This window comes from Orycteropus afer, unplaced genomic scaffold (assembly GCF_000298275.1).
Source record: "Orycteropus afer afer isolate SDZICR_OR568_19922 unplaced genomic scaffold, OryAfe1.0 scaffold00545, whole genome shotgun sequence".
NCBI classification, from domain to species: domain Eukaryota; kingdom Metazoa; phylum Chordata; class Mammalia; order Tubulidentata; family Orycteropodidae; genus Orycteropus; species Orycteropus afer.
The window spans coordinates 807,299-832,023 of record NW_006922132.1 but is presented as its reverse complement, the minus strand read 5'-3'; the positions used below and the strand labels follow the sequence as shown (position 1 = coordinate 832,023).

The 24,725-nt window shown below is 43.7% G+C and overlaps 1 protein-coding gene across 1 annotated transcript in view; it reads left to right on the top strand.

Annotated features, from left to right (window-relative positions):
• The window catches only part of GRIK4 (glutamate ionotropic receptor kainate type subunit 4), a 236,032-nt gene that overhangs the window by 177,341 nt on the left and 33,966 nt on the right, over positions 1-24,725 (top strand). Inside the window, exons 11-15 of the mRNA XM_007955908.2 lie at positions 2,025-2,138; positions 13,990-14,099; positions 17,490-17,663; positions 21,442-21,607; positions 23,665-23,890. Of these exons, the coding sequence (XP_007954099.2) occupies positions 2,025-2,138; positions 13,990-14,099; positions 17,490-17,663; positions 21,442-21,607; positions 23,665-23,890 (790 nt within the window). The remainder of the gene's footprint in view (positions 1-2,024; positions 2,139-13,989; positions 14,100-17,489; positions 17,664-21,441; positions 21,608-23,664; positions 23,891-24,725) is intronic.

Below are 24,725 nucleotides of genomic sequence, written 5' to 3'. Positions count from 1 at the left end.
CCATATCATCAGGTTAGATTGCCCCTAGTCTACCACGTCCAGTAGACAAGACTTCAGGGAGTAAAAGTACATAGGCCTAGCAAAACAGAGGAAATCAGGAAGCTAAACACTCTGACTTTCACACTAGCAACTGTTTCACTTTCTGCCCTTGGCCCCTACTCTGCAAAAGCCCTTGTGTGGTTCCCTGCCAGCCCAGGGCCTGGGAGCTTCCATGGTCCAGCAGAGCTGGGGAGCTGGAGAAACTGTGCTTAGAGGTGGTCATCCCTGTGACTATTCTCTTGTCTTCACCCCACAGTGTCCTTCAGGTATGTGTCCCCAGAATCCACATTCTCTTCCTGTCTTGCCTTGCCCCATTCCTCTTCCTCTCACAGCCCCACCTGCTCCTCATTTTAGTAGAAGGACTGGCCAGATGATCTCTAGTACATTCTTCAAATTGAACAAAGATCATTGTAATCATAGGTCTCTATCTTTCTCAAAGCAGATCAATAGGAAGTGGGCTTACTTTGCAACAAGATGGACTTAAATAAGACAAAAGGAAGAATTCTCATACAGAGAAGAGTATTTAAGGAAGCCTGTAGCATCTCCTTTCCCAGAGAACTTTAATACAGGACAGACTCTCATCAGATATGGGCACTTGATGTGCAAAGAGAAAGGAGGGAAATTTCTACAGAACAACTTCTGGTTATTTTTCATTCAAAGCACCAGAGATCTGTCTTATGTTTCTGCTGTAGCACCTGAATTTTAACCTCAACAGCAGCATAAGTGGTCAGTGACCCAGGAGGCCTGTGTTCTGGTCCCAGCTCAGACAAGGACAAACTTTGTGACCTTAGGCTACTTGCTCAAGTTGTGGGTCTCCATTTCCTCACTTTGAAATGAATGGTGTTGCATTAGATTGTTTCTAATTTCTGTGGTTCCAACATTTTTGTTTCTTTGGAATACCCCCCACCAAAGTGTCTACTTACTGAAATTGTGTTGACTGAACACATGAATAAGTTGAATTAAAAAAAAAAAAAAAAAAACACCTCAATATTGAGAACCTAGGAGTCCTCTCTTGGAATTTTCCCCTCCAAAGATCTCCCCCTAGGACATTTTGAGACTGTCCCTGGGTTATCTGGTAGTGATCTTCCTGCTTTTTACAATGATATGTACATTTAGAGGTGTCTTTAAAAAAAAAAAAAAACTCAAATGAAGGAGCTCTGGTGGTGCAATGGTTAAGACATTTGGCTGCTAACCAAAAGGTTGGTGGTTCAGACCCACAGAAGAAAGATGAGGCAGTCTGCTTCTGTAGAGATTTACAGCCTTGGAAACCCAATGGGAGTCTCTATGAGTTGGAATCAACTCAGTGGCAGTGAGTTTGGGTTGTGTTTTCTTTTTTTGAGTTAAAAAAAAAATGAAGGAGTTCTGGTTGTGCTATGGTTAAAGCATTGGCTGCTAATCATGAGTCAACAGTTCAAACTCACTAGCTGCTCTGCAGGAGAAAGATGAAGCAGTCTGCCAAATTTTCCAAGATTTACAGCCTTGGAAATCCTTTGGAGCAGTTCTACTCTGTCCTATAGGGTCACTGTGAGTCAGAATCAACTCCATGGCAGTGAGATTTTAACCTCAAGTTAGGAGTCCCTGGGTAGCACACACGTTTGAGCACTGGACTACTGACTGAGAGATTGAAGGTTCAAACCCACCCAGAGACACCTCAGAAAATAAGCCCAGCAATCCGGCTCCTAAAGGTCACAGCTTTGAAAACCCCATGGAGCACAGTTTTACTCTGTGTATATGGTGTTGCCATAAATCAGAATCGACTCCACAGTAACTGGTCAACTTCAAATGAACATGAGTTAGAGCTTCAATATCCATTTCCTTTCATGAGGGAGTGTTCCAATCTGGGATGTGCTGTGGCTACTTAGAGTCACTCTCAGCACCCAGAAGCCACAGTACCATCGCCCCAGGGTGACGGTCTCTGGCCACCAGTTCCTGTACCATCATCTCATGTGGCCATCCCACTGATGGGCTCTCTCTGTTCCTTTCAGAAAGCAGATCTGGCTGTGGCTGGCCTTACCATTACAGCTGAGCGGGAGAAGGTGATTGATTTCTCTAAGCCATTCATGACTCTGGGAATTAGCATTCTTTACCAAGTTCATATGGTAAGAGACTTATTTTATAAGCGTTTATGTCATTAAAGTTATTTGCATGCAAACACTGAGTTATATGGTAATAATGAATGACTCATGGAAATATTTAGATTCTAAGACTTAAATGCAAATGTGTTGGGTTATTTTTTCCCTCATTCAGCTGCATAGACTTACAAGCAAAAAGGATGGAAGAGTCACACTTGTGGACTTCTTAGTAAAAATGGCTCCCCACTTAATGAATAGGGGTGACCAAGAGTGATTGTTCAACACTTGGTACATGGCGTGTTGAGAACTGGCCCCCTCACTCACTCTGCTTCTTCCTGGTGGCGGTCCCACAGCCAGCATAGTTCAGCCCAGATTCTTAAGCCCCTCTCCCTACACTATGGTGATCAGAATGCCCCTCTTGATTATCTGTACTGGTGAATAAAGAGCAGATAATCTAATGTCATTTACACCTGGCCTGTCCTTCTTCTGCATCCCTAAAAGAAAGACTTCTTTGGGTAGGGTTGGCTGGAGTGAATGCAAAACAAAATCTGTGAGAACACACCAATGAACAGCAGAGGATGGATAGGGCCCCAGTGTACACTGACTGGTGGTGGCAGCATCTTCAGTCTTCAGCTAAGATTGAAGAAACAGGAGGATTGGTCGTAGCTGATGCTGTTATTGATGTGTCTGTTTTGTGGATTCAGGGGATTTTGATCTCTCTCAGCCTCCCTCTCCCTCCCTTTTTTCATATTGATAATAGCTCCTGTTCAATGAACACCTCCTATATGCCAGAGATTCTACCAGACACCCATGATAAGGACTGTATTGTTCTTATTTGAAAAAAATAAGGAAACTGAGGTACAAACAAATTCAGACACTTAAACAAGGCCACACACTAGTGAGTGCAAGAGCAGGGTTTCAAGTCCAAGTGTGCAGGCTTTGAGCTTGTGTGCTCTACAACACCAGGCCACCACCCTGGTTCATATGATCTTAATAAATAAATAAATAAATAATGTGTTTTCGGTGTTTAACACATTTAGGTTCCCATTCAACAATTTCTGCATATATTGTTCAGTATCTTTGGTTATATTCTCTACAATGTGTGAGCATTCTCATCATTTCCATTCTGGTTGTTCCATTCATTTCCATGATCTTTGAACTTCCTGTGCACACTTTTCCATTTGTTCCTTGGGGCTGTCATTTGAGGAAAGAGGGCAGGGATTATAATTCCCATCTTACAGACAAAGAAACCACAGTCACACTTGGAGCTAATACAGAGGTTGGCCTGGAGTCCAAGTCTCCCAACTCATAGTTCCATCAGCTTGTTGGTTCCTGGGCAGTTTTCAAGGCAGCACCATTTCTTAGTCCCCACACTAAGCCCTGTAGGGGCACCCAAAAGAAATGGAGACACAGATACTCTCTCCAAACTATCCTGCCATGGCCAAGCCATACAACTGGGCTCTGGCTTTGATTTCTTGTTTAGCACCAAGAGAATGAGAACCTTCCTCATGACCTGTGGATCCTCAGGACCATGTGGCTGAAGGCATATGACCCCAAGTGTTTCCACCACCTGGGACCACCTATACTAGGTGACCTTCACCACATAGGACATCACTGAATATCAAATGTGGCTGGAATTAAACCTCAATTCATCAACCCTCAAGGCATTCTAAGGAGCTCTGGCCTTTGACTGCTACCCAGAAGTTTGGCAGTTCAAACTCACCAGTGCAGAAGACTGGGTAATATACTTTTACAAAGATTTACCACCTCAGAAACCCAAAGGGGGTCCCTATGAGTTGGAATCGACTCAATGGCAGTGAGTTTTTTTTTTTTTTCTTTTACCCCTAGGCATTCTAAATGGAATGGCTTACCAAATATCCCCACCACTCATAACCCTCTGCTGTATTAATTCCCTTGCATTAGTTCCTCTAGGAGCTCTGGTAGCATAGTAATACTTGACTGCTAAACAGACGGCTGGCAGTTCAAACCCACCAGCCACTCCTCAGAGGAAATATTGGGCAATCTACTTCCATAGTGATACCGCCTCGGACACCCAAGGAGGGAGGGGTCACTATGAGTCAGATTCGACTCGACAGAAATGAGTCTGGTTTTTTGCTTTAGTTCCTCTGTCTGGTCAGCTCCTCCCCTCTTCCAGCCTCCATCCTAAGGCACCACATGGCTGCTCAGATTTGATTTATAACAGGGACCAAGCTGAGCAAAAACTGAGTGCTGGCATGAACAACTTACGCTAAGCAGAACTGACACTTTATGCATTTAAACAAATATTTATTGAGTACATTCTGTGTGTGACGCACTGTGCTTAGAAACTACCAAAAAGTCAGCTGGGGAGAGAACAATCCTGAATTGACTGAGGCAAGCAAGGGAGACCTGGTGAGAATAAGATGTACTTTATCATATCCAAAACAAAGAGGGCATTAGCAAGAAGGGTTAATGTTAAAGAATAGACTGGTAGAATCCACCACAAGAGCCTGAGTCTGAAATTACCTAGAGAAGCTATCGCTGATATAGTATAGGGTCAAGTTAATGACATTAAAGCTAAAGATTGAATGTTTATTATTTTGTGAATCTTCTCTCATTGATAATTACATTTGCACAAAAATGTGACTCATTTAATTTCATTTCTAGTCAGTGTTGTTGCTGCCATCGATTTTATTCCTAACTCATGGTGACTCCATGTGCAACAGAATGAAACACTGCCTTGTCTGCCCAATCCCCATAATTGGTTGCAGATTGGAGTGTTGAAAACCATAGCGTTTTCGTTGGCTGATTCTCAGAAGCAGATTGCGAGGCCTTTCTTGTCAGTCTATCTATAAAGATTTAGACTCTCTATCTTAGTCCTGTGTTCATGAAGTTACCCAGTTGATGAGTAATCATTACCAAATAGCATCTGGTGGCAGTCAAACCTGGATACAAAAGAAAAATAATTAACCCAAAGCATAAATGCCCAGTTAAGAATTATTGCAAACTCCTCCAAAATAAAAAGCAATGACAAATGTGTCTCTGAAGTCTAAAGATAAGCATAAATAATATGTGAATTTCCAGCAATTTAAGATTATCGAGACCTTTACATGAATATGGATCATCAAGTGCCAATTTTGGGGATATTTTCCTTCTTCCTGACATTGGGATGTAAGCTTTCTTTCATCTCAGGCATCCCAAGGACCAAAATAAGAAAAGTATTTTGCTCTTCTTACCACCCACCCCTGCCATTTGAGTGACTAGCAAAGGATTCAGGCATTGTCATTTGGTACTTTTTAAAACTCTCTGTGTTCCTAGCATCTAACTCACTATTTTCTCCTGGTGTCCTTCCTGCCCTCTGATTATTGCTTCCTCCATCATCTCTGTTGATTAATTGTTCTCTATCTGTCCCTTAAATGTCCATAGCCCTTTTCTATTCTCATTCTACCAACTCTCCCTCTGGGTAAATCATATTCACTCCCTGATTGATAAATCTAACCCTAAGTCTCTCTTCTGAGTACCAGGCACACATTTCTAACACATTACTAGACAACTCTATCTAGATATTTCAAGGCCCCTCATAAACAGTGTCTCAAACTGCATTTCAGTTTATCTCCCACTTAGACTCCCCCCACCCCTTTACCCCATCTCATCTAGTAGCAGCTCCATCCAGTTGCCTAAGTTGTCCTTACCCCTTCTTACCTTGCACATTCAGTTGGTCATCTCACCTCCTTAGCAGTTCTCAAATATACTGTCTATCCCCACTTCTTCTACCTTGGTTCAGGCTTTCATTATCTCTAACCTGATTCATTGCCATTCCAGTGGCCTGAATGCTTCCTTGAGGGCAGGGCTATTTCTATTCATTATTTTATCCCCATCAAAGAACCATGCATTCAATAAGAAACATCAGAGTGAAATCATGGACTGTGGACTTGAATTGCCTGGGTTTCTTCCCAGGTCTGCCACTTAGTAGCTGCATGGTGCATGCATCTCAGTTTCTTCATCTGTAAAAATGAGTTATCATGCAAATTAAATGAGAATATATATGAAATACACTTATAACAGTGCCTGGCATATTATACGCACAATAAAGTGTTAGCTATTGTATTGAATGAATGTGTGTGAATTGCTTCCTATTGCGGTCCATCCTCCACACTTAAGTTGTTGTTTTGTTCTTTAATACAAATGTAGTCATATCAGCCTCCTAATTAAAATCATTCACTGGCTGCCCATCACTTATAAGAAAAAGTTCAATCATCTTAGCATGGAGAATGAAATCCATCTTGTAACCCATTTCTAGTCCTTTGTCTGCAGGCACCTTTACCCCATGTGCTTGCTGCTTTCCCATTATGCCAGCCTCTAACAGAATCTTTGTCTTGGTTCAGGATTGTCTTCTTGCTGTTTAACCATCTAACCATCTAACTCTTCCCTAACTTTCAATACCCAACTCAAATAGCACTTGCTCTTCAATGTTACTCCCCTAGAGGGAGCTGATTACTTCTTTCTTGAGTCACTGCCCTCTCCCTTGGTTCAGAGCACTTATATGCTGTATTGTATTATCCCTTTATTTTCAGTCTCTCCCCCAGTAGACCCTAGTGGGAGATACAATAGGGGAAGTTGCCCTTTTGTCAGACTGTAAATCTTAATGATGTGATGCTGAATATGGGAAATGGGATCATCCTTAACACACTTATCAAGTACTTACTTGTGTAGAAGGAAAGAGAAAGGGAAAGGGAAGGAAAGAAGGGATAGAGGAAGGGAGGGAGGGCAATGATTCTGTGGGCAGTGAGCACCAAACTTTCCTTTGTGGCTCCTGATCAGTGGCACTGAGCCCCAGGAGTCTGGGCTTCTGTCAGGAGACTCTCAGGGCCAGGACTCCAGGCAGCAGAATAAGTGACCTAAGTAGATTTTTTTTCCTTGCCCTTACCCCACTGGTCTTAGGACAAAGAGAGATGAGAGGCTGAAATTTCAGGCAATGCAGATACATCTGCTTAGGGCTGGCCATGACTGCCCCTGAACATATTACTCTCTCCCATTCTGGTGCCTGCTGCATGCATATCCGCATCCAACATAGCATCCATATGAGAAGGTATCAGAATCTCCAGCTGAGGTCAGTTGAGCTTCCAGGCCATACATAGAGTACCCAGCACAGTTCCAACTGTAGAATCTGAGGCATCCCTTGATGCTCCTAGAATGGGAATCAAACAAAGGGTATCTGAATTTAATGCTTTCTATAGTTCTCTAGCATATTACCACATTTCTTCTTATTGAGAAGTTTGTATTTGCTGTAGTAAGATAACTCTTGGGGCATTTTGCAGTGGAGGGTATTACGGTATTGATGCATCCCATGAGCCCTCAAATATCTGTGTGAATGGTGGGAAGAATAGCAAGGAAAGCCAAAAGCATTTATATCTGACATTAGAATATACTATGCCATATAGTTTTCTTTCTATCTATCTATCTTTCTTCCTTTCTTTTCTGCAGCAACAATTTGCCTAATGATGTTTTGCTCAGACTAATACTAAAGTAAGCTTGCATTCTTCCAGCACACACTGTTGTGAGGCTAGCAGGTGAGCATCAGAGTGTGCTGGGAGCCAACCTGGGAGTAAATATTTGGCACATATAATCTCCACATGGATAATCCAGGTTAAGTATTGACATATTCAAGGAGGTTGGGTATATGTCCAGGATGTTTGTAAGCTGATGAACATGTATCTGGCATCTCTTACTTTATGAAGTACTTTTGCATACAGTATCCTATTTAACGCAGTAATTCCCAGAGGCAGATATTATGACTCTCATTTTATAAGGGAGTATTCTGAGATGAAATGAGGCTAGTCAGTGCTACAGAAAGAGGAAAAGCAGTGCAGTGGTGGAGGATGGCATGGAAATGGGTTTTCTGTCTTCAAATCTCACACACTCCGAACTCTATTTTTGCGGTAGAGTAGGTACATTTCTGTTGGAGACCCTGGGTGGTGCAAACAGTTAACGTGGTTGGTTGCTAACCTAAAGATTAGAGGCTTGAGTCCACCCAGAGGTACCTCATAAGAAAAGTCTGGTGACCTACTTCCAAAAACTTAGCCACTGTAAACTGTATGGAGCACAGCTCTACTTCGACACACGTGAGATCACCATGAGTCAGAGTCAACTCGAAGCTATTGGTTTACTACTTTAGGTGCATTTCTCTTAGTGTATTAGAGGATCTTTCAAGATTCTTTCCAGTCTGGGCTACTAGCTGTGATTCCATTTAGGGTCCCAAGCCACCTAGAGCACCTAAGACTCCCTTGAAAATGTGAACTGGCCATTTTCCCCCAATAATGTCCTTCTCCACCTTTGATTAACAAATGGGAATGTTTCATACAGTTTTCTTTTTCTCTTCTTAACCCATGCCTAGAATATTCTTTCTCAAAAAAAAAAAAAAAAGCAAAAATGAAAAGTAGAAAGCAGACAGTGATTAAAATGAAAGAGAAAGAGAGAAATAAATGCCAACGTTTAATTAATGCATGGCATTTGCTGGATGTATTATCCATTTTTCAAGAAGGTCTGTTTCATTTCAGAAAGACTGTCTAGGAAAATGCAGAACAATGCTAAGTAAACCAGTGAATCATTTCTAATACTGCTTAATACTCTGATATAAGAAAATGGTAAATGAATAGAGTTTGGTTCCTTAAAGCTAAGGAACGTGATAGCCCATATAATGGAAATATGAATCACTAAATGTATAATCATTTTAATATTGCTTACTTGTTGAGAAACTGAGTGTTAAAACACTCAGAGTGTTTTAGTAATTCTCACAGACCCCCTTTATGTTGATTATGGTGGTCCAGTTTATGGAAAAAAAAAAAAAAATGGCACCCAGAGAAGTTGAGTTGAATGTCTAGGATCACTAAGAAGTCAAGGTCAGTGACAGGATTAGGACTTAGCTCTTTTCATACCAGTTTTCCAATCAGTAGAGTGAAAATAGATAAGCTGGCATCTGGTTTACTTAGGCAACAAACTCATCAGGGCATGCCATGTGAAGGGGGTTAACTGTTTACTTCTTTTTCCCTCTTAAAATCATAGGTGGGAAGTGCCTACTAAGCCAAAATATTGGCAAGACAATCCACTCTAGATACACTGAAGGAGGCTATCCACGGGCTCCTGGGGTGGGACAAGAAGAAATCACCTGCTCCTGCCTCTCCCAGAAGGAGCCATGTAGGCTGTGTTCTTTTCATCTTTTCAGCCCTAGAGAGTGTTTTATTGACCATTGACTGCTGAGTCTGGAATAAATAAAAAGAAACCTCTCTATAAATTGCCATTTAGTTCCAAAGACTGACAAAACCACATGGAGGAATGGCAAGTACAAAATATATCATAGGCTATGCTGCAGAGGGAGTTGGGGGTAGTAGGAAAGGAAGAAAGCTGGTATCATTAGTTTGTGTGTAGGCCAATGGTGGGGTAGGCAGCCTTTACACAGACCTGCCACATATTTCATCCATCTGGTCTGCAGTTTCTGTGGGAAGGTTGAGATGAAACTGAGTTCCAAAGGTGGACATCACTTGCTTCTAAGGTCCATCCTTCCAGAAGAGAGCCTGTTATCACCCTAATTGCTTCCCTGGAGAGCCCTAGGGGAACTCTCATGATTCATATATTATAACCCACAGGAACTCCAGGAGTTACAGAAAGTGGCTGTAGCCAGATGGCATTCTCCCCCTGAGCATCTTTAGCATGTGTCACCATAGAATAGAAAATAGTATTTCTTGTCCATTAAACTAAGCATCAATATAATAGGAAGTTCCCTCCTTTGTCACACACCTCCTCCTCCCATCCCCTTGACTCATGGCTGCCATTAGACGGAGGGAGCAAACACATATGTAGCCCTTACTATGTGGTAGGTGCTGTCCTAGCCCTTTATATGCATTAATTCACTTAGATCTCAAAATATGCCACTAGGTAGGTTTTATTATTACTCCCATGTTAAAAAAAGAGGAAACTGAGGCCCAGAGAAGTCAAATAATCTGCCCAAAGTCATACAATTTATCAATGGTAGAGCCAGGATTCAACTCTGGGCAATCTGGCTCTAGAGTCAGTGTTTTAAATGACTATCTTGTCCTGTATTACCTAGTTCCAGTGTCCTCAACAATTTGAATACAGACTCTGGGAAAGCAATTGCATTCTTACTGTGATGCCACTTCCTTCAGTACATATAGGATGAAGTATCAGCAAGTTAACAGATTTTCTTAAAGATCAAGGGATATTTCACCATGCAAGAGGAGTTCTCAAACACTTCATAGCTCTATGAGTTATTCCACTGATCTGTTTGAAGAACCTCAGCACACCAAGATTGTGGTCAATTAATGTCTAGTCCTTTGGGCCTCTCCCACCATCAAAGAACATCAAGGATGCCGGCCCCTGCAATCAGCCTAAAGTACAGTTCAGAAGTCAAGAACACCAATTCTAATTTTGGTGCCAGCTAAGTTTCTGTTCCATCTGCAGGGCATAGAATATATAAACCAACTCTTTGCCTTCAAAGTGGTTGTATTCACCAGAAAAAAATTGGCCCAACTTGCCATCAGCAGAGACATGCATAAATCAATACAAATGCCTATAAATACAACAGAGTCACAATACTTGGCTATGGGTAAAAATAAATAATGTTTAAGAGTAGTTTAAGTGGGTGGGCAGTATAGGTTGGGATTCTGCTGGCATTGGGGAGATGGATTAATTAGGAAGCTTACTGAAGCTACTTGCAAAGATAAAAAGAAGAGGAAGATGTGGTACAGCTGTCATTTGAATGAGGGAGACCATGGCCTGCCTATGGCACAGATTGACAAATGAGCACCAGAGAAATTGAAGCCATCACCAGTGATTAGAGTGAGGCACTTAACCTCTATGGGTCTCAGTTCTTCCATCTGTCAATATGGAAACTGGCTATTGAAATGAAGAAAACATAATGCAACACTTTGAGTTCTTCAGAAGAAAAACATCACCATCATATGTCCCTTGGGTTAAGGAAAATCTATTATTTGGGATATACCTATGACACATGACACCTGATTTGCCCCAAGTGCCAGTAATTCAGATGTGTTTTGGGAAGGAAGCAATCTAAAGCTCTGTGTTTTTAAAAATGGTAGCTGTTCAGAGTCTTGCAAGTAACATACTTCTCTTTGGCATTGTATAAACATCTTGGGCTCAGACCAAGCCAAGATTGTATAAGCCCAGACCCAAATCTCAAATGACTGCCCATTTTTTGCATCTTCTGTTTGGCATCAGTCAGTCACAAGTAGAATCAGATGTTGCCTTGCCAACATGTCAGATATGTTTCCAGCGGAGCTATGTTTATGTCTTGGTCCTTGTTTATGTGATGTTCTATGTTTTATAACTTGAGTCTCCAGGAATTTTTCCCACGGCTGTGCATCATTCCTTATCACCCATAACCAAATATGGCAGCTTTAAATAGTGCTGTCATTTTCCTCAATTTCATTCGTTGTGATATAATCAGGTATAGATTTCTGGCATTGAGTAGCTAATGAGGTTTCAGATTCAAAAACCAACAATAAAATATGTCTTGTCTCTGGCTATCAATTGAGAGACATAAAGTGAAATAGTTATGAATGATAGAGTACATGGAATATGTGTACATTTGTCTAGGGAAAACTGTGCTTAAGAAGGACTTGGAGTGGACCAAGCTAGAGGTGCATCAGTGGGTCTGCAGACATGGCCAGTTCCTTTATTCCCTCTGGACTTTGTGTACTTGTTCTGAATGCTCTGCCTCCCTTCCTGTGTCTGCCACTGGCTCTAAATGTAAGAAGACACTGTCAACCCATGATAGAAATGTGAATGATAAAGCTGGGACTCTAATTCTCCTGTTCTGGAGGCCTTTGCTTCCTGGTAGAGAATGTAGTGATGGGCCAAGGCATCCCCCACCCCTGTTCCTCCTCCCTTCCCTCCCCTTAGTTACTGGCTTTGCTTCAAGTTATTTCATTTTTCCAACTGAATCACTTGAGTGTTCTGTGCAGACCAAGAATGGATATACCATGAGTCATAGAACTTGCACTTGGCATCAGAGTATTGTTTCCTGGTCTAATACATACAGGAAAGACAGTCTTTCAGAAAGACGATGCTAAGCTTTACCACACTGCTTAAGGGCCACAAGGCCCAAGAGCAGTTGCCCCACTGGCAGAGGGTGAGCTATTTACTTCTTTGTGCACTCTCAGTGCTATTGTCCCCAAATGGGAGTATAAAATTGTACCCACAAGTATTCAGGAACATGCCCACTGAAGCCATAATTGGGTCCCAAAGAAGAAATGAAAAACCTTCTGGAAGAGAAGCTGAAAATCATCCTTGATTGCAGCTATGCAGATACACCAGGACCATGCAGTGCTGTTCACTCTCTACCTGCCTCAGATGCTGCAGTGGGAGCAACTATTGCTACTTGGAATTTCTTAGCATGTTCTCCAAGGGCAAGCATCCTATGGATAGTGAAGCTCAGAAAGCTGGTAGAGTTTAGCTCAATATTGGCATAGGGAGTTCCCCTTTGTGTTTCTGGGCACCTGCATACAAATGACAGACCTTGATATAGAACTGCATCACAATAGTAGCTTGTGCCATGACCAATATGACCTTGAACTTGGAAGTAGCTGTTCATAGAACCCCAGAGCATAATGCTAATTTTCAGTCCTATCCATGGAATTCCCAGAATCCTTGAATCATAGAATCATAACATTTTCAGTTTAGAATGGTCTTTAGGGAACATCTAGTCCTAGGAAAAGAAAGAAGCCAGCCTAGTAACAGCAGAGATCTGGAGAAAGCACGTCGTCTCTGCAGTGGGCAGTTGTCACTCTGCTCCAGCCAGTGTTGGCCATGTGGGAATTTTGCCCACCATTGCCAGATCACCCCATTAAAATAAAAGTCAGAAATCTGAATTTGTATGAGAAATCGCCTAACATTTAATGCTGGCAATGGATACAAAATTCAAACTCTGCAGGGTAAACAAAACAAATCTATGGGCTGTGTCTTATACATAGGCCACCGATATGTCACCTCTGATCTAGTCCAGTTCTAACAAAGGCCAGAGAGGGGTGGAGACTTACCCAAGAGCACACAACTAAGGGCTGAGAGCAGATTACTTAACTCTATCCTACTCGTTTCATTTCATTTTCCTGCTCAAAATGACTGGGAGCTTAGCTTCCAGGGACCTATTCCTGGCTCCATCGCTGGCTCACATGACTCTGGCTAAAACACATCCCAGGGCTTGGGACAAACCATGTTTTCCTGCAGCATAATGGTACAAGCCCTGGGCTCTGAGTCAGAAAATGTGCATTTGAGTCCCAGCTCTTTTTCTTACAAGCTGTGTAACCTTGGACACATCTCTCAACTGCCCCAGGCTTTGGTTTCTTCATTAGTAAAATGAAAATTATAACCCGTGCCTCACAGGACTGCTGTGTGTTTTATACAAGAAGGTCTTTCTATGGGTAAGACCACCCTACAAACTCAAAACTAGAGATCCCTGTTGTATTAAGATCCTCATGAGATAGATGGGAGTGTCCAAGAGGGGTGCTGTTGTCACACTCCAGCACTGCAGACAGCTCAGAGACATGCCTGCCTGAGCCTACTGAGAACACAGTCTGTACTAAGAAGCACTGAAGGCTGTTCTGATTGCCCAGCACACCTCCCTCACCCAGAAAGTGGTGGAGCCCAGGCTATGCATCTGTTGTATCTGCTGAGATGAGGTTTGGGCCAGGTATTTTGGAGTAGCCCCTTCACCTTCAGCCCCAGCGTCATTTAAACCAATGACCCAACCACCAGAGAAATGAAATCTAGGGCTAAACCTACACTCACCCTACCCTCTACCCTGCCTTGCCTAAGAGCCATTTTGACTGATTCTGTATGGTGAATCTTGTTTTATCTCCATTTCCAGGGACGCAAACCTGGCTATTTCTCCTTCCTGGACCCATTTTCTCCAGGCGTCTGGCTCTTCATGCTTCTAGCCTATCTGGCTGTCAGCTGTGTCCTCTTCCTAGTGGCGAGGTATGTTCCTCTCCCAGTTCCTGTCCTCACGTTGCCACCTAGTGTTTAGCCATGAGAACGGCATGGGGAGGGGTGGTGGAGGAAGAGGGGCGGGTTGGGAAGACATTGATGCCAAACTAGAGATGGAAAAAGGACTAGGACCTGAAACACTCTCTGCCCAGCCGTCAGCCCCATGTTACCTATCCACCCATCTACACACATGTTCCTTAACATGCATACCCCAGGCAGGTGAGCTTGTCTGAATTTGCCACAGCACCCCTGCCTCTTTTTCCCTCCCCGTCTTCAGCCTCTGCTTGTGTAGGAGCCTTGAGAAAGGGAGGAAGGGGAGGTGGCAGGAAGATTACTCTGATCAAGTGCTATGCATCTGGCTGCCCTGGCATCAGTCCTTGCTAGGATCTACCACAAAGTGCTGAATGACAAGAAATGGAGCTGCAGATCCGGATGAGGGAACTGGAGGCCACAGTGGCACAGACGAGGAAGGAGGCCACCTGTGCAGAGAGCCTGGCCCTTCCCCAGCCCAGATCTGCCTCTGAATACACAGCTGCCCTTGTTGAATGGGAACTGGAGAGTGGCAGGGAGCAAGAGGGCAAGAGAGAGGCATTTGTGAGTAGTGTTGAGTTGAGAGTAGAGGTCTAGGTAAGAGTTAGGGGAGGACATGCCCTCTCCCTATGAAACCAGGGGCCTCCCCCAGGGCCATGGAAGAACTTGAAGAGCATCCCTAGGCTCTACCTCCCTACAATATGCACAGAAGGGAGGGTTAGCTTTATCTGAGCTTGATCGCTATTGAACCAGCCTGGGCTTCAGGAGAGCCAGCTCCCTCTCCAGACATGGTACAAGCCCTACTGGCTCACCATCCACTCACTCAGAGTCCTATTCCCTGCTCAGCCCTCAGCATCCTGTAATGGAAGCCCAAAATGGCAGTCACACTGGTGCAGAGAACTGCTCAGGATAAGCTTCTAGAAGTCCGGTGGTGACTGTTCCTAGGTCTCTCCTCCGATGTCTCCTGTACCTCTGGCCACAGTGGCAGGCGGCAGCTGATTGTACAGTACACCTTCCACCTCTGGGGGACCAAATCCTTCCTACAAACTTGTTCACTCAGTGGCTTGAGGGGGATCCCATGCTCTCTCTAGCTAGGAAATGGAGCAATAATGTCCTGAGCCCTAAGGGACTACAGGATATCTAACCCCGGGCCATCTTCCACCTGCTGAGGAGGCATTGCAAAAGCTGTCCTGGGCCCACTAAATCCAACCAAACAGAGACAAGCCGTGCTTATAACATGGTAGCCTCCAAAGGCAGCAGGTGGTATGCAGTGCCACCTATCCCTTTTGGGCCTGTAGGCATTGCCACCGTCAAATATCTGTTGTCAGTGACAACTGGTGAGATGTGAGGGAGCTAACATGCTGTCTGACACTTCCCCTCTCCACTTCACCACACTAGCTGCTGCTGTTTTTCAGAAGCTGCCTCCCTGAGCCCTGGCTCTACTGCTCTGTAATGCACTTGTGTCCTCTTTGATTGAATCCTTGTAAGTGGCATACTACAGCTTTCAGGTGACCCTAAGGCCGTGAAAATAGTCTTGGGGCTTGGTCCCCAGATATACACATGCAGTCTGTATCACCATGCCTGAGGAAGCCTAAAGCTTTTTAAGCCAGCTCTGAGGGGCCATCAGTCCCTTTCCCCTGCCCTCTATTCATGCACACATAAACCCAAGAGCCATCAGTGACAAAAAGGATGTAGTGAAGGTCCAACCACCATGAGTACTGCATTTCTGAGCCTAGGAGATTCTGACCTAAGGTGGTCATTACCAAACAGTGTTCTGTGGAGTATGGAAATTCCTGGAATGTACAGAGACTTAGGTGGGGTGAGAAGAGGCTGGGCAGCCAGAGCTTGAGGGCTCCAACTGCCCTATCTTCAGAGCAGCTCCACTTCTATCTCATGTAGTTTACTTCTCAATAAGATTCTAGAGGGAGAAAAATGTTTGAAAATTACCGATATTGGGCAATCATTTTTCAAGCCAACTGACGACCCAAGTCATGTAGGAACTTCTTAAAAACTTGAGTTCCCAGGTCCTATGGTCCCAGAGTGTCTAGAGGTAGGGCCTGGGAATCTGTATTTTAGAAGCTCCTCAGATCATTCCAACAGCCTGTAGGCCTGGAAACCACCGAGGAAGGCACCCCTAGTGTTAGTCAGGTCTACAGGATCCACAGAAGGAAGGACATCTTCTAGGACAGATGATTGACAGGACTAAGGACTGGGCAGTATCAATGGGAGTGTGGGTAAAGGGCTGTAGGAACACCCAGTGCAGAGACAGTTGAGTGAAGGACTGAAAGGACCAGTGATGATAATTACACCCTGTGAACACATCACACCTGCTTGAAGCACACCATACATATCTCTCGTAAAAGCTGGAAGGCTCTGTGTAGGACACGGCTTGGGGCCATTGAACAGAGGACAGGAAGCATGTGCAGGGCGTGCAGGAGAGAAAGGGCATTCTGGGCCTTAGAGGTACAGCTCAGAGAGTGGCAAGTGCTGGGGCAGAGACGGACAGAGGAGGGAGTTCTGCCTGCCTCACGCAGAGGCAAAGACCTTGGAGCAGCCCTTCTCAACCCTGTCTGCCCATCACATCCATCTGGAGTTTTTAAAACATACAGATGCCCGGACTCTCCTAGGATAAACTAAATCAGAATCTCTGGGAGTAGAATCCGGGCATTGATTTTTTTAAATGTTCTTCAGGTGAGCCTGAAGTGTAGACAGGGTTGAGAACCACTGCCTTAGAGACCACTGAGGCCAATGATTCTCGAAGTACAGCCCCTGGACCCATGACATCAACATTCCCTGGGAAGTTACAAATTCTTAGCCCTCACCCCAGACTTATTGAATAAGAAACTCTAGGGATGGGACCTAGCAATCCATGTTTTAACAAGCCTTCTTGGCACCTCTGATGTAGGTAAAGTCTGAGAACCACTGCTCTAGGCTGGGGGTTTTCAAACTGGAGTTCTGTGGGTCCCTAAAGTTCCTCCATGATCATCTTGGGGAACTGAGGGTATCAGAACAAGCACCTTCCCTCCACTCCTTGACCCTACCAGCTTCCACTAGAGGGGCTCCACTTTCATCGACTCTGTGAACTGGAATGTCACATCAAAATTTATGTGGGGGGTGCGGGGAGAAAAGTTTCTTTCATTATAGAAAAAATAGGTTTGAAAACCACCAACCTAATCTCGCTGGAGTCAGTTTTTGGCTGAGGAAGTCAAAGGGAAGTAGCTTGCCCAAGGCCACACAACCAGTTACTGAGGCACAGAGGTGAGGCTAGAAAAGGTCTCCCTTCTTACTCTCTTGGCGTCCTCTCATGAGTCATCCTCTTTGGCACTGGCCCATGTTCCTTTTTTCCCACAGGTTGACCCCTTATGAATGGTACAGCCCACACCCTTGTGCCCAGGGCCGGTGCAATCTCCTGGTGAACCAGTACTCCCTCGGCAACAGCCTCTGGTTTCCAGTTGGAGGCTTCATGCAGCAGGGCTCCACAATCGCCCCTCGCGCCTTGTCTACTCGCTGTGTCAGTGGCGTCTGGTAAGATCCCAGGCAAACAAGAGGCCAGGCCTAATGTGGTAGGAACCAGATATATGAGGCAAGGATGCAAAAGGCATGACCTCGGACAAGCCCACCTCTGGCTGTTGGGAGGCAGGAACCTTAGGGGCCCTGTTGGGAAGCCTTGTAGCCTCTTTCTTTTGAAAAAGCTTCCAGCAGTTGGGCTGCATTCTACAGCTCAAGGAGGTTTAGGGCAGTGACTGGTGTGCTTTTTGCTGTCTTATTCCTTTGCCCTCTGCCTCTGTGGTCTAGATAAAGAAGGGCCCCAAATCAAGAACAGAGAGGGATGAGAAAATTGATGTCCCTCGGCAAAGCAAGGACATCAACCTGAGATTGAGTGACTGGGCCTTCGAAGGCATATGCAGATTTTATGCAAATATAGCATGTCTGGGCAGTCCCTACAGGAAGGCATCCAGGCCAGCTACCTTGTCCGCCACCCCTCTACCAGCTTTCTCAAGCCTGGTCCTGCTGCACCTGGTTCCAGGGGCATGTTGCCCCTTTTCTCCCAGTCCCCCATCTACCACAGCAGGGGTGAGAAATACAAATTCTTAGTCCCTCAGAGTTGACAGGACTTTGGAGGGTGAGTTGACAGCAAGAAAAGCAACCTTCTGTCTATAGGGGCAATCAGCCAGCCTGAGCCTGAAACCCCTTCTCCTGGTTTTTGCCATTTTCACTGGGCAAAAAGAACTTTGTCAGATGATTCAATATGTAGGAAAGTGCTTCGAACACTTGAAAGTGCTATGTAAATGTATTGTCTCAGTGTCCTAGGACTGCCATAACAATATAAAGTGGGTGGCTTATAAGAACAGAAATGTGTTGTCTCATAGGTCTGGAGGCTACAAGTCCAAAACAGAGCCATGTTGATTCCTTCCAAGGCTGTGAGAGAGACTCTTCCAAGCCTTCCTCCCTCCTAGCTTCTGGTGGCTCCTTGCAATCCTTGATGTTCTTTGACGTAGATGCATCTTTACTTGGCACCTTCCCCTTCTATCTGTGTCTGTTCTACTCTTTTATAAGACACCATTCCAATGAGAATAGGGCCCACCCTGCTCTGCTGTATCTCATGTGAAACCTAACTGATAACATCTCAAAGACCCCATTTCCAAACAAGGTCATGTTTGTAGACACAGAGTTTAGGATTTCTGCATATTTGGGGGGGGGGAGGGTATGTAATTCATTCCATAGCATGTATGAACTAATAATAATTATTAAATCATTGTGGGGAAAATGAAATCTATATATCCTTGAGAGACAAGTTTGCAGAATACAAGTTTCCAATCTTCGCTTAAAAATCTACAGCTAAATTTTGCTGCCACAGTGTGTAGCACTTAAAGTCTTAGTTCTCTTTCCTCCTTCTCAACCCTGCTTAAACAAAATCAAAAGGAAAATTGGTGTTTCTATCCTTCAAAACCAGTGCACTGGGGCAGAGTGTGCTGGGGCGGTCTGGGCAGAGTCACCTGAGGAGTCAGTGGAGCTGATAAGGATGTGAAAACACAGCTGGGACAGCAACCCCTTCCCATCTAGGGGTTTTGTTCCCTTGATAAGCAATAACTACAGTAGGACTCAAATGGTTTAGGCAAAGTTTTTGCCCCTTACCAAATGGTGCAGAGAAGTCACTGATTGGATCAGTATGGGGAACTGTGTTTCAGGTCCCAACTTCCAAGAAGAGGGTAAGAGCTGAGGCAGGAGCTGAAAAAGCAGGTCTTAGCATAGAGGGGCACATGGTACTTATATGTCACCAACAGAGATGACAGCAAGGAAGTGGTCAAATGGTTTTTGTCCAATATTCAGTCTGAGGTTCTTTCTATATGTCTCTTATATCTCATATTCATATAGTACTTTACAGATTATTAATCACTAATTGCATTTTACCTCATTAGTCTCACAACTCTCAGAAGAGAGAGCAGACATCATTATCCCTATTTATTAGACAAATAAATGAGCTCAGAGAAAAGGAGTGAGTCCTCCAGCTGGAATGTGACAAAGCCAGAACTCAAAACCAGATCCTCTTACTGATGGTCTGGTACATAATTCTGGATGATGGTTGTACCCATTGAACTGGTGGATGTCTCTACCATTTCACAACTGGGGAGGCAGCCTCGAGCAGATTGGGAACACTGGCAAAGGGGGCAGCAGGACTTGCTGCTTCTTGAAAATCTGTTTTGGAAGCTGCCGACTGCTGAATCCCGTGGTAAACACAATGCATCAGTTGGCAATGTCTTCATAATGAGCAAAGCCTCATTAATTCAGATTCCTCTGACTCAGAATTTGTTATTCTCCACCCTAAATTGTGCTTAGGTATATCTTTGAACTACTTATAAACAAAAGAATTGGTATGCAAATCCGTTCCGTTGATCAGATGGCAGAAGGTTTGTTTAACCTACTTAAATGAACAAACTGTTTTTAATGCTTTAGAATAGTATGCTGCCTGAGTTGCAAAAAATTATTCTAACTTAAATGAGTTCTATCTACCCAAATACAGCAACCATCTATTTTTAAATACTATGACCATTTAAGAGTATTTTGTAATTCCTACTTTTCTACAGTTCAAAAGTGCTTTTCACCAATTATTCTTTTATAATTATTATTTAATCATCAATTATTCTTAATTAAAGAGTTTCTGCTGTTATGGCTTACAGACCTGGTCCTAAAATGCAAATTTATCAGTGTGTTACTTGGCAAGTTACTTCACTTCTCTTAGCCTAAATTTCCTCATCTTTAAAATTAGGAGAATAATTTTACCTCTCTGAGTTTCAAGGATTACATGAGATACTGTATGTGTCTCCTGGTTGGGGCTTACTCTGTGGAAGTTCTCATCTGAAGGTTGGCTTCATCATGAAGAGACAGAGGGAGCCATCCCAGCTTGAGCTCCTCACAGGCCCTCAGAGCTAGCACCCTTAACTCATTTACTATTATTTCACATAGGTTCCCAGAATATCTCATGTATGGACCCCTCTATTGAATAACAAACCCAAAACCACCTCCTTTAGGAAATTAAAAAATCCAACTAGCTTCTTCTAGGCAAGCTTCACAAACACTGCTCATTTCTGTTAACACCATATGTCCTGCCTCCTCTCTCTTTCCCTTCTAAGCTGAGAGCTCTTTCAGAAGAGGGACATGTGGTCTCTCATATGGACTGTGGTAGTTTAGGTTGTGTGTCAACTTGACTGGACCATGATTTTGACTGGCTTGGCAGCTGTGATAAGATTGGATGTAATGTAATCACCTCCACGTGCAATCAGTTGAAGGGGAATTGCCTTCAGGGTGTGGCCTGCTTCCAGCATATATGGAAAGGATCCTTTCTGCATTTGGGCCATCGTTATCTCCAGTTCCTGGACTTGAACCAGTGGCTGACCATGTTGCCTGCTGGTCTTGGAATTGTGAGCCAGCAAGGATTCCTTTGCATCAGCAGCCAGCAGCCTGCTATACTGCCTGCCAATTTTGAGTTCCTCAGCCCCTATAGCTGGGTGAGTCAGGAGAAGCCTCCAGCTTGCTCCAGTAGGCCTGGAAGGCAGAGGTGAAGTCCAAGGTTTAGGGGCCTCCACCCAGCCTCTGGATCCAGCACTCAGACGTCTAGCTTAGATTCCTCTAGAGCCAGCACTCTGAATTCAGACTTCTAGCCTCCTGAACTGTAAGAGAATAAATTCCTGTTTACTAAAGCCATCCACTTGGGATATTTCTATTCTAGCAGCACTAGAGAAATAAGACATAGACTGAAGATGGGAGTAGGATCTGGCAGTGATGACTTCCTTTTAATGCACAGGTGGGCATTCACGCTGATCATCATCTCATCCTACACGGCCAACCTGGCAGCCTTCCTGACTGTACAGCGCATGGATGTTCCCATCGAGTCAGTGGACGACCTGGCTGACCAGACTGCCATTGAGTATGGCACTATCCACGGAGGCTCCAGCATGACCTTCTTTCAAGTAAACCCCTTTTGGTTGCTCACAAACAGTGGGAATTGAACAGAATAAAGTTGAGATGTTTGTCCACTAAAGATAAGAAAATAAAAGTCTTCTCATTCTATTGCCTCATTTGAACATCTAGTTTGTTCATGCATGTGGGGCTCATTTATTTCCTGCCCCACAAAATAGTCCTGGAATAAAGTCCCAAAGGTATATGCCCCAAGTGTTATACATAAACCATCAATGGCACCTAAGAAGATGTTAGGTGCAATGTGGCATAACTATTTTTTAACTGCAATAGTTTCATGTTTATTTTAATGATTGTGTGTGTAAACATGCAGGTGTTTGTGTGTGTGTGTGTGTGTGTATGTTATTAGTTGCGATTGAGTTGATTGACTCAGAGACCCCATGTGTGCAGAGTACAATTGTGCTCCATAGGGTTTTCAAGGCTGTCACCTTTTGGAAGCAGGTTGCCAGGCTTGTTTCTGAGGCACCTCTGGCTGAGTTTGAACTACAGAGCTTTCAGCTAGTAGTGGAGCACTTAACTGTTTGCACCACCTACGCTACTATCCAAAACCAAACCAAACTCACTGCCGTCAAGTCGGACCCATCTCATAGCGACCCCTCCTTGGGTTTCTGAGGCAGTATCACGACAGAAGTAGATTGCCCAAACTTCTTTCCATGCAGGCTACAATATATATATATATATGTGTGTGTGTGTGTATACCTATATGTATATGCATATGTATATAGATACATATATATGCATATTTATACGTGTGTGTGTGTATAGTCAAATCTGTAATTTTATTCCTATTTCTTCATGGGATGAGGCATTTAAATTTTAAAAAGTGAGTCAAATTTTGTAGGTTACATTCAGAATAAAAATATATATATAAATGATTAAAGTTTGAGAAAGATTAGATTAAGATGGTTTCATTGATTGCAGACTTGATAGGTCTTAGGTAAGGACCTTGTTGGCTTCTTTGCAAGGCTCAGGAGAAGGCACTGTCACAATGATGCATTACTTGACAGACCAACTGATTGATTAATCCCCAAGGCTGACAAGCCCGGCCAGACAGAAGAGTAGTTTTTATATCCTTCAAAATCTCTAGGGAAGCAAATTTCCCTGTTAGTGACTTTAGTTGGTCACTCTCAAAGTAACCTAACCAACTTAGTGCCCAAGAATTGCATTTTCACATGAACGATATCCAAGACTTTAGTTTTCTATTTTCTATACAAGTCCCAGTGCCTATTGGCACAGAGATCAGTGAAAGCATCATCCAAACATAGGTTTGAGTAGACCCCCAGAATTCTCTACCTCTTTTTATTATTTGTAAAATAGAAGCCAGTGTTGCATATGTAAAGAGCCCTGGTTGCACAGTGGTTAAAGCACTCAACTTTGAACCAAAAGTCAAACCCACCAGCCATTCCACTGGAGAAAGATGAGGTAGTCTGCCTCCATAAAGATTTACAGCCTTGGAAACCCTGTGGGGCAGTTCTACTCTGTCTTTACAGCATCGCTGTGAGTAGGAATTGACTCTATGGCAATGGGTTTGGTTTGGGGTTTTGGTTGCACATGTGATTTATAAAATGGTTTAGGACTGATAGAAAAAACAGCCTGTCCTGCTCCTTCAGATGATGTCACTTTAAAAGTCCTGAATGAACCCATATTCACTGCCCTCAATTTGAAGGGACAATGAAGGAACCACAACCACAACTCCAATTCTTAGTTCTATCAGAACATGGAGGTTGACAATGGAAGACCTCTCTAGGGTAGATGATGCAAAACCTCAAGTTATCAAACCACAGTTTACATGCTGAGGACTCTTGCTTCTTCATCTTTCTGGAAAACATATGAAATGTATAGCTCCCTCCTCTGCTATTATGCAAATAGTTATATGGCCCCAGTAAACATCTTGAGCTGCAAAAAGGAAAGAGAAAAGGCTATTGACTATCATGAGAAGGTTGAGTAGCAGAAGGGCCAGGATTTTAAGACTCATCTTGATTCCTTCTGTTTATAAACAAGCATGTCCTTTCCCATTTCCCAATTTTGCTTCCTTTTGTTCTTTTCCCAGAATTCCCGCTACCAGACCTACCAACGTATGTGGAATTACATGTATTCCAAGCAACCGAGTGTGTTTGTGAAGAGCACGGAGGAGGGAATCGCCAGGGTGTTGAATTCCAACTACGCCTTTCTTCTGGAGTCCACCATGAATGAGTACTATCGGCAGCGAAACTGCAACCTCACTCAGATTGGGGGCCTGCTGGACACCAAGGGCTATGGGATTGGCATGCCAGTCGGTATGCAGGAGAGGGACAGCCTCTTTGTGTAGCTTCATCCAGGCAAGGTCAGAGTAGTTAAACCATCGAATGCAGCATTGAATTCAACAGCCCCTGTTTCTAGAGCCAGTTTAGCAGTGATTTTAGGTGGGTACTCCCAAGGTTAAAAAAAAGAAGAACAAACCCACTAATCATTGACAAATACGCAATCTTTAATTATTAAGGGGCTGTTGATAGTTTCTTTAGATCTTTTGTTCCTTCTCTCTCCTACTTCTTGCCTTTTGGCCTTTTCTCTGTTGATTGGCATCTTTACTAGCAATGGGAAGGAGAAGAAAACAAAAATAAAACTCAAATGAATTAATTTTGCTATGTATTACTGTCCCTGGTGAAAAGTTTGTTGCAAAAAGGAACTGACATGATTAGATAATATGCCTTTCGAATGATTTGTGGCTTTCACCGTCCCTTGCACTCTGTGCCAGATGGATAATTGAGACTAGGAGCAGAACTCTGGTATTCATCTTGTTCCTTGTGTGTCATTCTGTTTTGTTATGGAAGGGTAGAGAGGTTTGGCTTCTAGAACGGTATCCCAGCTGTGCTTTTTTTAAAGGACGTTTACCCTTCAGGCCTTCCCCTGCTGAAAGTACCTCCATAAGAAGATGAGAGGGGGTGGTATATATAGCTACTTGTGATTGTAGAGGATATTTGAAAATGTTCCCCAGATAAATGTGATGTACATATTCCCTTATTGCCACCCTACCCCCACAACTGGGAGCTCTGGTAGCATAGTGGCTAAGGCACTTGACTGCTAACCAGAAGGCTGGCGGTTCAAACCCACCAGCCACTCCTCGGAAGGAAG